The 14,473-nt window shown below is 37.2% G+C and overlaps 1 protein-coding gene across 1 annotated transcript in view; it reads left to right on the top strand.

Moving 5' to 3' along the window:
* The window catches only part of LOC126469683 (SH3 domain-containing protein 19), a 109,479-nt gene extending 95,391 nt beyond the window's left edge, over window positions 1–14,088 (top strand). The window contains exons 6-7 of the mRNA XM_050096836.1: window positions 2,262–2,450; window positions 11,321–14,088. Coding sequence (XP_049952793.1) covers window positions 2,262–2,450; window positions 11,321–11,455 — 324 coding nt within the window. The 3' untranslated portion in view covers window positions 11,456–14,088. The remainder of the gene's footprint in view (window positions 1–2,261; window positions 2,451–11,320) is intronic.
* Window positions 14,089–14,473: the final 385 nt, after the last annotated feature.

A 14,473-nucleotide genomic window follows, 5' to 3' on the forward strand; every position in this document is an offset into this window, starting at 1 on the left:
AATTATACTGGAACAGAACCATTATAACAGATAAAACAACACCACATAACAAACCTGACATCATACTCACCAACGAAAAGAAGAAATTAACACTACTAATCGAATATCCATACCCAATACAACAAATATACAGAAGAAAACAGGAGAAAAAATTGAAAAATACATCCAACTGGCTGAGGAAGCCAAGGACATGTGGCATCAGGATAAAGTTGACATTATACCAATTATACTATCAACTACATGAGTCATACCACACAATATCCACCAGTACATCAACGCTATACAGCTACATCCAAACGTATATATACAACTACAGAAATCTGTAATTATTGATACGTGTTCAATTACCCAAAAGTTCCTAAATGCAATGTAACATATATCGTACATTTAAAAGGAAGTCACGCTTGATCAAGGTCCGCGTCACTTTCCATTTTTAACCAGACATAACGTCTGAGAAAGGAAAGAAATAATAATAATGTGTAATGCTATTGAGACAATATATAGAACATTTTTTGAGAGTTTTAAAAAGTTTTACAGAGAGTTTTCAAAATTTTTTTAATTTTGCATTTGACTGTTTTTAACTCAGTTAGAGCAACTTCCATCAAAGTAAGAAGTCCATGTATGAATGCTTTCCTGCATGTTTATTTGCAGATGTGGACAGCATTAAAATATTGAGCAACTTCTGTGTACACCCCTCTTCCCGTAACTTGCCAAGGTGCATTTGTATGTAATAACTTTGCTAGAACAACAAATAAGCATACATTTGCATGTTACATCATGTGTAGATTTGTCACATGTCCTGTAAACTATAATATTCATCAGCTATGTAATGTGTAACAACACAATATCGGAGTGACTGTATGTAATCAGTTGGAACTGTGTGCCAAACCAGGCCTTCAACCCAGATCCCTACCATTTGCAGGCAGTGTGCTCCAATTATGCCCTCCAAGCATTCCTCACTGACAGACTCAAAGCTTCAACTCATCACTGGCTCCTCCTCTTTTGGTAGTGAATTACTCATGAAAGGTGGAGACCCTGATTTGTATCCTGGTCTAGTACACAATTTTAACATATCAGCTACGATCATCACAACGTATAATCTGCTTAGAAAATACTCAATAATACTGGGACCTTTATTAGACACAGAAAACAAATCATTATGGTGTTAGTTAATGTGCATCTTCTTATGTACTTAAGCGCATACACAGCTTGGATGTTGATAACAGCCTCCTCCTTTGCCAAAATGGTCCCGTGCTCAATTTGTAATAAAACTTTAAGTAGAATATAAAATTATAGCAGAAATGTAAAAAAAGGGAATAAGAAAGAACTTCAAAAGTATTCAGAAATTGTAAAAGTTGCATTCAGTCAGAAAATCTCAGAAGTTAGCTGCAGTTTATTTTTTATTAGTTTTATTTTTATGAGAATTTTATTGATAGATAGGTTGAAAAAGCTTGTGTTTATAAATTCTCATTTATGGTCCAGTTGACACTTCTGGAATTGCGATACCATTAAGAAAGTGATAGTTCCGCGTAAAAATGTTACTTCAATCCTTCAAGCTGGTAGTTTCTGTCCTCATGGCTAACATACTGATGGCAGTTTATTCAGCTGACTGGTACAGGATCCAGCATTTCATTCAAATTGCTATAGTACTCCAATTACACATCAAAAACAAGTCCTGCACAGTAGTCTCTTCCCACAAGTTTTCAACAGTGCTGTTATTAGACAAAGCCTGAAATTTATAGTTGCATCTATCTTAGCCCTTTCAGTGACTTCATAAACAATGAAAACATCGTGCAGTGTAACATTTTAATAACATTCTAAATATATTCACGCAGAACTTTACGCATTTTTGTTTCTTTCCTCAGAAACAGCAGGTAATTCCTGAATTACTTTGACTCATTCACTTCCCAACAAAGATCTTGATGGTGTGTCAGCACAGATATAGCTACACGTAGCTGACAAAATATTTTTGCTCATCATCATCATCATCATCATCATCATCATCATCAGATGGTAAAGCGATACAGTTTTGCTGTTAAGACTGCACTGAGAATGTGGTCAAATTGCTGCCAGTACAGACAATAATGGCACATTTTTAAGTACTCGGGCTCTTATCTTGCAGCATTAACATGCATTACAGCATTATAAAATATTACATGTAAAATATTAAAAAATGGCATATGCTGTCCAAGTGAAACAATGAGGTATACAGTATTTATGGTGGTAATACATCCAATTTAATTTTTATCCCTCTGTTCTAGGAAAATGATGTTATCATATTAAAGAGACGTATAAATGCTGACTGGTTGTATGGACAACTTGGACAAAAGGAAGGCATGTTTCCATCAAATTTCATCAGTGTAATTGTTCCACTGGATAATGAGGGTGACTTTCTAGTGAAAGCATTGTACCAATTCATAGGGGAGACATCATCTGACTTGGAGTTTCCGGTAAGAGAAGATTAAAATGTGTGTCTTCAGTGTGGAATGTATGTTTTTTTTAGTATTAAAGAAGAACCAATGTAAAATATAGTTGCATTTGGGAGCAGCCTATTATTAGTTTAGGTAAAATAAATGCTGAAGATTAGTACATGTTTTTCTCATTTGTTAAAAGTACATTGACATTATAAACTGAGGAACAGGTGAGAGCAGGGAGATAATGTCAGCCTTAAACAATGATGACATTGGTATTGGTGGAATTTTATTTTTATTGCATGTATGGTGGTATGTTTCACAATAATGTAATCATGTGCCAACTTCATCTCCAGGGTAGTTTTGTTTGTGTGGCATCTTAAAACAATTGTGTTCTGTATATTTTATTCAAATATACAAAAAGGTATACCATATAAAAAAATTATTTGTTTTGGGCAGATTATCATCGACATAAGTTAATCCAAAGGAGACGAATGTTTCTAAGGAGTCTGCTTCTTCATGTGCAACAGCTAGGAATATAAATGTGGCTGTACTTTTCTTGAAGGTGATCCACATCAAGGGCATGTCAAAACTGCAACCACAGATGAAAATGTATAGAAATGTGGTACACATCGTGTTTATAAAACAAAGTGCCCAAGAACACTTTACAGAAAGTAAAATCCAATGTACAGAAAAAGTCCAGCCATCGTTATCAGTGAGACACCACATTGGAGCAAATTCTGCCTAGACATGGAGAAAGGGGTGCTACCTCAGATGCTGTGGGTTGAAGTTCACCGATCTAGGTAAAGTGGGAAGCTGCCGAGTTACAGTTCCATGTCCCAGCTTGGTGATGACATCACCAGGAACAGTGGTGTGGACTTCTTAACCGATGATATGAGCCACTGTGTCGTCTGAGGCTGCTACTGCTTCCTGTGGGGAAGGTGTGATGAGCCAATCTGTGATACTGACAGAGTACTGTCGGCTGTAATGTTCTCGCTGGTATTGCTGGTGAGGAGAAGATGGTGTTCATAGGGGACGAGTCATTTGCGTTCTGACTCAAAGATTATATGGACCTGTAGGTCCTGATGACTGCATCCTGTGCCACTGCTGATTTTTGGTAATGCTGTCATTGGCAGCTATGCACTTCCGTGTAGTATAGGCAGTGTCGCTGATTTCTGGTCACGTTTGCGCTAGTGCACTCTGTGTGTTGACAATATTTTTGCATCCACACCCTGGAAACCATGTGGCAGTAATGGCATGATGGTCCTTGTGATATTGCGTTGCCTGTGTTGGTAAGAATAATGATGCAACTGTCTTTTGGACATGGATGCATGTGTACTTTAACCATGGCAGCACACAAACAGTTTACAAACTTAGCTGTTTTAGAAATGCTTCCACTGTCAGTACGAAAGCCAATGATTCATTCCCTCTTGGACATCACATAAACCACTCCATTTCCACATTATGACAATGTCTGTACTGTTTCCTCATCCTACAGACACACTTTATGTACCCTCCATTGCTAGTGCTGCCACCTGCCATCTGCAAGTGGCTATTGCATGCTGACGTTGAACGTAGGCAATGGTCACATCAATGTGACTGGGCCATGTACGTGTCATACAATGGTATATTTTCGTATGTACATTCAGTGATGTGTGGATACTGTCTGCAGAATGTGTTCTGAATAGAATTAGTAGCAAAGAAGTAATAAATTAGAACTTCATGCTTCAAGAGGCATGGCTGGTCATATTAGATGTGAACTTACTGTGGTCTATACTCGGTAAAGCTCCATTATTGAATCGACTATGTTAAAAGTATTGTAATGCCATTAATTTGTTAAATATTGGCTTTGTCCGTAAGTTCGTGGCATTTTTCTGTAAGTTTAATAAACACAACAGATACACATAACAGAGACTTCAGTCATCATTAATAATACTCCTTCAATATTTACAACAGTCTGCTAATGCTGGGGTAACTTTTCAATTCTGTGACTGTAGAAATAACATGCTTTTGAGGCAAAGAACTTGTTGAGCCATGTTTGGAGCACATTTTCATCCAGAGAGGAAATTTCTTGAAGATTGTTTGATAGAGAGTAGAAAAGGAGAAAATATGAGGGCACAAGATCAGGTGAATAAGATGGGTGCAGTATGACTTTTTTGTCAGTCTAGCAGACTGCAGGCTGGCGTTGTGGTGTAGCATCACTTCGCAGTCTTTCTGATCATTGCTCTCGGAGTGTGTCTGCGAGACGTCTCAGTTGTTCAAAATAAATATCAGCAGTGATGGTTACATCTCAGGGAAGCAACTCATAGTACACTACACCGTTGTTCCACCAGAGCACAACATTATCTTTTGTGGAAGTGTGCAAGTCTTTGTATGTGACCAGTAATAGTACAAAATAGTAATTATTGGTGTTGTTCATGAGCCAATTCATGATGAGCAAGGGGAGATGCACATATGGTCACCAGCTGATTTTTGTGATTTTGGCTTAGAGTATGAGTTACCCATACACCCAATTTTTGAACCTCCCCATTGCATGCAAAAGCTGCATGATAGTGGAATGATCACAGTTCATCACATTTGCTAGTTTTCAAGTACATTCATCCAGATCATTGTGGATTAACGTGTTTAAACACTCATTGTCAGACCCTAAAGATCTTCCTGAATGTAGAGAGTCACTAATATCAAGCAACCCTCCTTACAGTGAGAAAACAATTTTCTTGCTATGCTTTGTCCAATGCCATTATCCCTACATACGATGCAAATGTTTCTGGCTGCCTTTGTTGCTGTCATGCCTCTACTGAACTCAAACAGAAGAATATGTCAGAAATGTTCTGATTTCTGTACTTGGCATGCCATTTTCTAGCATCCACAGCTCCACTGACTATCTCCAAACAACAACATGTAAAATCAAATAGCAGCAGTGAACTACAAATAAAAAATGACAATTGGTAAATAAACGCATATTAACCAGAATAGCAACATGTGAAACAGAAACGCTAAGAACTTACACACCAACTTAATAAAATACTACAGGAAGGTCTTTGAAATGTGTTACTGTAAGGTGCAGTGTTATTACTAATGAAGTCTAGAGGGCATGTTTTACATTTTACTAATATATGAAGAGCATGGATGAATTTTTATTCTATAAAGCTCAGTAGATCGGGAAGTGTGAAGTAATACAATGGTGAAAGCAGCATCTTAGTCAGATAAAACCACACTGCTGGACAGTCCTACACATTTACACTTACCTAACTCCTACACACATGTCGCCGTACGGCTGTAACTCCACAGTGGAGCGTTTCTAACCTACGATTATCTGGGAAGCTATGGTCGAACTGGGGTCCCCTTTTTACCAGGTTGTGTTTCTCCACTTCTGTAACGCTCCACCGAAATTGTCCTCACACCGACCTTAAATTGCGGTTTAGAAAATTTCTGTCAGGCTAAAAAATTGCATTTGTAAGTTGACAGCTCTTTGACTTGTCATGCCTCTGTTAGCTCATTTGATTTGTATTTGGGGCACCGTGATTTATGAAGAGAAACTAACTCCATAATCTCCAACATTTTAAGATTCTCAGAACTAAACTAAACTCTGTCCTAAGAGGCTTTGGAAATGCCAATGGCCTTGTCACAGTGGTAGCCCTGGTTCCTGTCATATAACTGAAGCTAAGGACTGTCGGGCTCAGTTAGCACTCGGATGGGTGGCCGTCTGAATCTGTCAAGTGCTGTTGACAAGCAGGATGCACTCAGCCCTTGTGAGAACAAGTGAGGAGCTACTCGATTGAGAAGTGGTGGCGCTGGTTGCGAAGGCTTACAACAGCCAGGAGAGCTCTGTGCTGTTCCATATCTGCATTCAGTGATACGTACAGGCTGAGGATGACACGGTGGTTGGTCAGTCCCATTTAAGATTCTTAGCTTCATTGTGCAACAAAATATGAGCATTGTCAGTTACTTCCATTCTTGGCATGGGCGAATATGAATCATTTTGTGGATATATCATGATTTATTTCTACATGATAATCTCCTGTCATCTGTTATTTTAGAAAGCAGGAAACCATTTGGGAAAGAACCATGTGACGCACCTGCATTGAGAAGTACGTGTCTGCCTCCCTTGCTGTTGTTCCTTTGGTTGTGGTCTACCCAGCCTTGCTTGTGAAAGTGGCTAAGACTCATCAATTTGTTGATATTCACTTTAGGGATTTGCTGTAAAAATAAATATCACCATGTATCTCTTTCTTCTGTCTCCAACAGCAGTTTATAGCCATAGAAGTTTCCATAGTGAAAGCCCAGAATATAAATAACTATAAGTGATGCTATGTGACTCCCTTGAAAAAGACCTGCTTGACTTAGTGGTTGTTAAATTTGCTGAGTCTCTAATGTTCCTTTCTGTAATGATAACCATGAACATGGCTATGTATTTATCGCATCCTCAACAAATACGTTCTTTTTCCCTAACTTCCTGTTCTTTTCATTGCCAGTCTTTACTATTATATTTTTAATTACATTTAAACTGTAGCAGTTCTTTTTATCACTCCGCTAATGAACAACATTTTCTTTCTCAAAGAAGGTACTTATTGCACAACCGTTTCAGCACACCCTTCTTGTATGGCAATCCAATGGCAAGGAGAGGGTTTTTTTCAGTATTTGAAAAAACATAAGAATTAGGTTCCCATACCTAAGAAATGAAAACAGATTAAAGGGTGCAATGTGAAAATGGGGTCTGGATGAAGGAAAAAAATCAAAGGAAGTTACCAAGTTGCAGAAAAAATCACACACGCAATCAGGAAATGGCAATTACAGTTTTATGGTTATTTGCATGGAATGAATAACAACAGGTTCGGGAAGAAAATTCTGAATTTACCTTCGTCATTGAAGAACGGGAAAAATTGGCTCACAGAAATTCATGAAGACATAAAGAAAATGGATATAGATGGGAATTTTTTTTTTAAAAAAAGATCAAATTCTAAACTGTAATTAATAATCACTAATTTCCTGTCAAGCCGCCTCAACAAGCCCCAGGACGGACAGAAGAATGGAAGTAGGATTGCAGCGAATGAATGGAAAGATACTGGAAGGAAAAGAATTATTACATCAATTCAAATGTGCTCCTCAGTTGAGCACAATGGTAACAAAAAAAGGGGTACAATGCCTGAAACTTAAATATGATGCAAGGGGAAACAATCGTTATAGTGGACGTAAACATTTGGCAGTGGCAGGTGGTTTCTGTGATGTGCCCATGACAGATTCATCTTACTATTTTCTCCATAGCTGTCAGTCCTTAAAGTAATTTTCAGTGCAAGCATAGTGTGCATTTGCAACTTCTGTTAAAGATCTAAGTACTTGTGTGAAACGTACATGTTAATTTTGATACAATTTTCCTCTTTTTGGTGGTGTACAGGTATGTGTTTTGTCATCAGTCACTAAATTCAACAATTGTTGGTTTTTATTTAAAATTATGTGTGCAACGTTATAGAATTTTTTTAAAGAAAAATCCTCTCGTACTTTTAAAAACTTAATGGTCTGTTTACTTAATAGTGAGTGGACTAGAAATAAATAAAAGTGATGCAACTGGGTAAACTTCTTTTGAAGCAGTACCTTACTTTGAGTTTGTTACCTAGTGTGTTGTTCGAATTTAACTTCAGAAATGATAAATTGTTCTCATCTTATTGCCTTACTTTCACTGTCTGTCAGTTTGGAAGTATTGGTTTCATATTGTATTGGTTCGTATCAAGCCAGATGACATCATTCAGCAGTTCTTTATGTAAGGGAATATTAATTTGTGAATGCAGGGAACATCATTCAAAACTAAAGAGGATGTTCATGCTGGTATAATAGCGGTTTGTATGTACATCAGAGAACAGCAGTTTTTGAGAAAGCGAAGCAACATTTTGTGTGCGTGATAGCCATTATTACTTACAGTTACCTAGTTGTATGTTTCTGTGATTATCAATGTGTTCTGCAGTGCTTTTGTTGATGGCACATACATTCTCCACATCTAGTAAAGCTGTCTTCATGAGTATAGCATAGACTCAGTTTGTAATTGTGTTAGTTATTCAAGAGACTACAGTGTTTGTACGGTATCTTGTTACAAGCAGTATAGTCATTCTGCTATTGTGCTCCCCACTCCCATCCTGCTATGGCTAAATGGGATGCCTTGAACAATGGGTTTCCTCAGTAAAAAAATTCTGTTTTGACACAGAGTGCATAAAACATAGTGTTGATGTGTGATGTACTCCACTCAGATATAAATTTTGACTTCTGTTGTGGAAAAGGTGTCTTTCAATCCACTATACAGTCCATATGCCAAGAAAAAAGCCTGGACAATTAAAGTGGGCTTTGTGCATCAGTCACAACCAATAACATGCAATTCTATTAAGTCTCTGTGCCAATGCCTTGGTGTTACTGCAGCTGTATGGATGACTATTGTTTTCAGTTACATAGTTGCGGTACAATCAGCAGCCTTTCATGCTTCACAGTTGAAAGGTGGCAGTGGCACTGCCAGCTGTCAGGGCTCTTATTTCTCTGTACGAAGTATAGCATTAAGATTTTTGGGGAAAGAACTATAACCTAAAGTATGAAACCGGAAAAATGAAGAAATTGTCAGACGAACCCTTCCTTGCTTGACTAGACTAGGCTGAATTCAGCCATCTGTGTTTGCTTCAAGTTCTGTTTCAAAGTTTTGACCTGCTACTACATCTCCTTTTCCCAACCTAAATCCTACTGGGGCAATGCTGTGAGTTATTGGACTAACAGATATTACTGGGATAAATTCTGAATAGTCCTGGAGCTTGAAAGGTGAATAGCCCTGGTGTGTTTCTTCTACATCTACTACATCTACATGATTACTCTGCAATTCACATTTAAGTGCTTGGCAGAGGGTTCATCGAACCACAATCATACTATCTCCCTACCTCCCGAACAGCTCGCGGGAAAAACGAACACCTAAACCTTTCTGTTCGAGCTCTGATTTCTATTATTTTCTTTTGATGATCATTCCTACCTATGTAGGCTGGGCTCAACAAAATATTTTCGCATTCGGAAGAGAAAGTTGGTGACTGAAATTTCGTAAATAGATCTCGCCGCGACGAAAAACCTCTTTGCTTTAATGACTTCCATCCCAACTCGCGTATCATATCTGCCACACTCTCTCCCCTATTACGTGATAATACAAAACGAGCTGCCCTTTTTTGCACCCTTTCGATGCCCTCCGTCAATCCGACCTGGTAAGGATCCCACACCGGGCAGCAATATTCTATCAGAGGACGAACGAGTGTAGTGTAAGCTGTCTCTTTAGTGGACTTGTTGCATCTTCTAAGTGTCCTGTCAATGAAACGCAACCTTTGGCTCGCCTTCCCCACAATATTATCCATGTGGTCTTTCCAACTGAAGTTGTTCGTAATTTTTACACCCAGGTACTTAGTTGAATTGACAGTCTTGAGAATTGTACTATTTATCGAGTAATCGAATTCCAACGGATTTCTTTTGGAACTCATGTGGATCACCTCACACTTTTCGTTATTTAGCGTCAACTGCCACCTGCCACACTATACAGCAATCTTTTCTAAATCGCTTTGCAACTGATACTGGTCTTCGGATGACCTTACTAGACGGTAAATTACAGCATCATCTGCAAACAACCTAAGAGAACTGCTCGGATTGTCACCTAGGTCATTTATATAGATCAGGAACAGCAGAGGTCCCAGGACGCTTCCCTGGGGAACACCTGATATCACTTCAGTTTTACTCGATGATTTGCCGTCTATTACTACGAACTGCGACCTTCCTGACAGGAAATCACGAATCCAGTCGCACAATTGAGACGATACCCCATAGGCCCGCAGCTTGATTAGAAGTCGCTTGTGAGGAACGGTGTCAAAAGCCTTCCAGAAATCTAGAAATACGGAATCAACTTGAGATCCCCTGCCGATAGCGGCCATTACTTCGTGCAAATAAAGAGCTAGCTGCGTTGCACAAGAACGGTGTTTTCTGAAACCATGCTGATTACGTATCAATAGATCGTTCCCTTCGAGGTGATTCATAATGTTTGAATACAGTATATGCTCCAAAACCCTTCTGCAAACCGACGTCAATGATATAGGTCTATAGTTCGATGGATTACTCCTACTTGTAGAAAATAAACTAACGTTAAATCACAGCAAGACTTAAGTTTTACAGTTTCTAACACCTAATTCAACGAAACCTGAAGCTTTAATTTCACAGAATGGGCATATGATTAGTGAAACTGAACAGTTCAAATTTTTAGGTGCTCAGATGGATAATGCACTGTCGTGGAAAGCCCACATTCAGGATCTTGTTCAAAGACATAATGTTGCCATTTTTACTATTCGAACTGTATCCAAAGTGAGTGATCGTTCGACACGAAAATTAGTCTGCTTCGCTTATTTTCATTCTCTTATGTCGTATGGTATTATATTTTGTGATAACTCTTCCCATTCTAAAAGGGATATTTTTGGCTCAGAAATGTGCGGTTGGGGCAATAAGTGGTGTAAGTTCAAGAACCTCTTATCAAACCGTGTTCCCGAGTCTGGGTATTTTGACATGGCCTCTCAATATATATTCCTTAGTGTCATTTCTTGTTAACGATATTAGCTTATTTCTTTGCACTGCCATGAATGTTCTGTGCAGAATCCTGCTAAAAGTAACTAACTTTAAAGGCTGCATCATTAAAAATTTTTTGGGTCTTGTGATGACCTGTTCTGGTGTTTTGTATTTCTGATTGTGTATTTTCTTTTTTTATTTGGGGGGGGGGGGGGGGGGGAGTGATAAGTGGGAGGTAAATCTTGAGTGCTCCAGAAATTTTCCCTTGTTAGTGTCAAGCTCATTCTATTTTTGCAGTAACTTTGTTTTTTTTCTCTTTTTCATATAACCCCATGTGTGGTCTCTGATTGCAGGAAGGTGCTTTCATTAAAGTCCTTAGCCGGATATCAGCAGACTGGTTGTATGGTGAATACGAGGGAAGGAGAGGTCAATTTCCAGCAACATATGTTGATCACATTCCATCTGGCCTGCCAGACTATTTTAACTAATGATATTTTTGCTATTTTATGTAATATACACCACTGAATTTCAACTTCCATTTAGAATGATCTCATGTAGGCACTTTGATAATCTTCTATCAAAATTTATAGCTTAATTTTTTGATGCAGTATTTGTGATGAATGTCACAGGATCAAAGCTTTATAGTATATGAAGATCTTCGATAGTACTGAAATCTTAAGACAACGAAGTGATTTATGTTAGGACTTTTTAGTAGTGTTGCTAAAAATATTTAGCTAATGATGAGTCTTTAACGTTTTTACAAGGCGCATAGAGTAATTTGCAGGAGATCTTGTTGGTAAACAGTAACCAATGGTGCTAAAGAACATTATCATATCATGTATAGTTTCTTTGTTTTGTTATGATTAATATATTCTACTAAATTTATTCTTAAATTATCCTTATTACTGTATTGCTGTCATACAAGTTTTCAATATTACTTACTATAAGCATATGGAATATACCTGGAAAGCAAGAACTTTACCGTTTTATCCATTGTACATCTTTCACCAAAACTACAGTTGTCGAACAATTTGTGAGCTTTACATCATGTGTATGATATATCAGTATTTCAGTTCAAGGTCATTCATGCAGTTAATTTTGTTACTGAAACTAAGAGACTGTCTGGCTATAACAGGGATAAATATGTTATTTTTGTACACAAATCCCTTAAAATTATTATATTAAACTATATATAAACTTTTTTAAACAATATAAAACTTGTAACAGTGCATTATCAAATTGTGATAACTTCATTTGCTAAAATTATCTGTAGATTAATTAAAACTCCAGAAAAAGAAATATATTTATGAATTGTAATATATTTTTGAAAATTATTGATATTTTTTAGTGTTATCATGGCACTTTTGCTACATAAAGTTTTTGATTAATTGTGTGTTTGCCTGATGATTGCTGTGAATTGAGTGACTGTACAAAAAGTGGAAAAAAAAGTGCTATATTGATCCTTACATGTGGATGAATGTACATTTCAGACGTGTGGAACCTATACATGTATATTCCAGCAATATTGGTGATATTGTAAGATGAATTAAAGGAAATGTGTTTTGCAAATTATTTGGTGAAGGTTATTAACCAACGAGGCTGTGCAGTTGATCTGGGGCTGCTAAACTACTCAACTTTTGCTGTCAAACAAGTCACATCAGTCATGTAGTATAAATCTATTCCAGTGACAGTTTTTTTTTGTTTTTGCTGTTTCTGGTGTGTATAGTAGCAGTTTTAGCTTTGTTGTAAAGTATTACTAATCATTAAGTTATTCTATTGTATATAACATGGTTAGTTGCTCAGTGTCATATGTTTGTTAGTATGATGATCATTAATGTAATTCACCTATCAAACAGTGGAGTCCAGTATGGAATAACAGTGTTATGAAAAGGATAGATTGCTACTCAGCACATAGAGGAAGTGTTGAGTTGCAGGCAGGGACAATGAAAATACTGCTGAAAATTTAAACTTTTGGACCAAAAAGCCCTTCTTCAGAAATAAAATACATACACGTTTTATAAGCACAACTCATACACACAAGTCTACTGTCTCTGACTGGCAGTCATGCCACAGTGACTGGAGACAGTGGCCGTGTGTGTGTGTGTGTGTGTGTGTGTGTGTGTGTGTGTGCGTGTGTGTGTGCGTTTTCTGTTTCCAAAGGACTTCTTTGTCCAAAAGCTTAAATGTTTAAAGTCTTTGCATTGTGCCTGTCTGCAACTCAATGACTCCTCTATGTGGTGAGTAGCAATCTGTTCCTTTCATAATTCATCTGTCATTTAGTGAGAATTCTGATTTTGTTAAAAAAATTTAGTTCCTTATTTGTGATTTACAGAAATTTTATTCACAATGCAATAGTTTTTGAAATTATTATTGGCTCCTGCAACATCATCAACTATATCTGATTCTGTAATGGTAATTGACATATAAAATTAAGCAATGTTCCATTTTATGGGTATTTTAAATGTTATTTAGTTTGCTGCTGTGTGTTATAATTTTATGTTTTCATGAGAGGAGAAAGGAATCTGAAATCCTTCTTAAATTTGAACTTTATTCATACATTTGACTATTTAGCAACAGGGCATCAAATATTTGTTTTATTGTTCTGCAGCATGAGCCATTGCTTGTGGTCCCTGGAAGGGATATCACATTACATGCTATGTTCCTTACAGCAAACATTAATGTTTATATGTACATTTATTTAGATTGATTGTACAGATGTATATTTATTCCGTATTTCATATAGAGCAATAATATTACTTGTTGGTGCATTATTATAGATAATTGAAGCTGTTTCTTACTGTACCTTTTGTAAAAAGATCTGGTAGCAGAAATTGTTTGTTCACTTGTGTAAGTGTGACCATTACAAATGTTTTACCAGTGTTTTCATAATGAACTTTCCTTCAGTGCAATGTTACCATTATCAAAGAGCTGTCTGTGAAGTCCACATAGTAAAACGTCTGGCCCTTTATGCCAATTGCACTGCTGTGGTAGTGTGTCAAATACAAAGTAAATTTTGTGTTGTAGTGGGCTGTGTCAGCTTCAACTTTCACTATGTGCAGTTTATACATACATGAAAAGTTAAATATTTCTGCCAAATATATTGAGTGAAGTGGTACACATACCAGATGCTAAATTTTTATGATAATTTATGTTATTCAGATCCTGCTCCTTCAGTTCTAATGTAGGAATACCACACTTTCGTACAAAATGCTGTCACTACCATCCAGAGGTTATACTTTAAGAAGAATGAGTGACTATGTTATTAGAAACTCTTGGGTAGAATATAAATAATGCAGTCCAAAAAGACAACTATTAACTGTATAGACCAGGCTTTTTCATTCTCCCCCTGTGAATCACAGTCACTCACACCACCACCTGCTGATCAGGTAGGTTGGCCCTATTGCAGCAGTTTCACACCTGTACATCTACATTTGCATCTACATACTTCTCTGCAATTCGTGCTTAAATGTTTGGCATGTGGTTCATAGAATGTAGGTTGGAGACAA

Source organism: Schistocerca serialis, chromosome 3, assembly GCF_023864345.2.
Source record: "Schistocerca serialis cubense isolate TAMUIC-IGC-003099 chromosome 3, iqSchSeri2.2, whole genome shotgun sequence".
NCBI lineage: Eukaryota > Metazoa > Arthropoda > Insecta > Orthoptera > Acrididae > Schistocerca > Schistocerca serialis.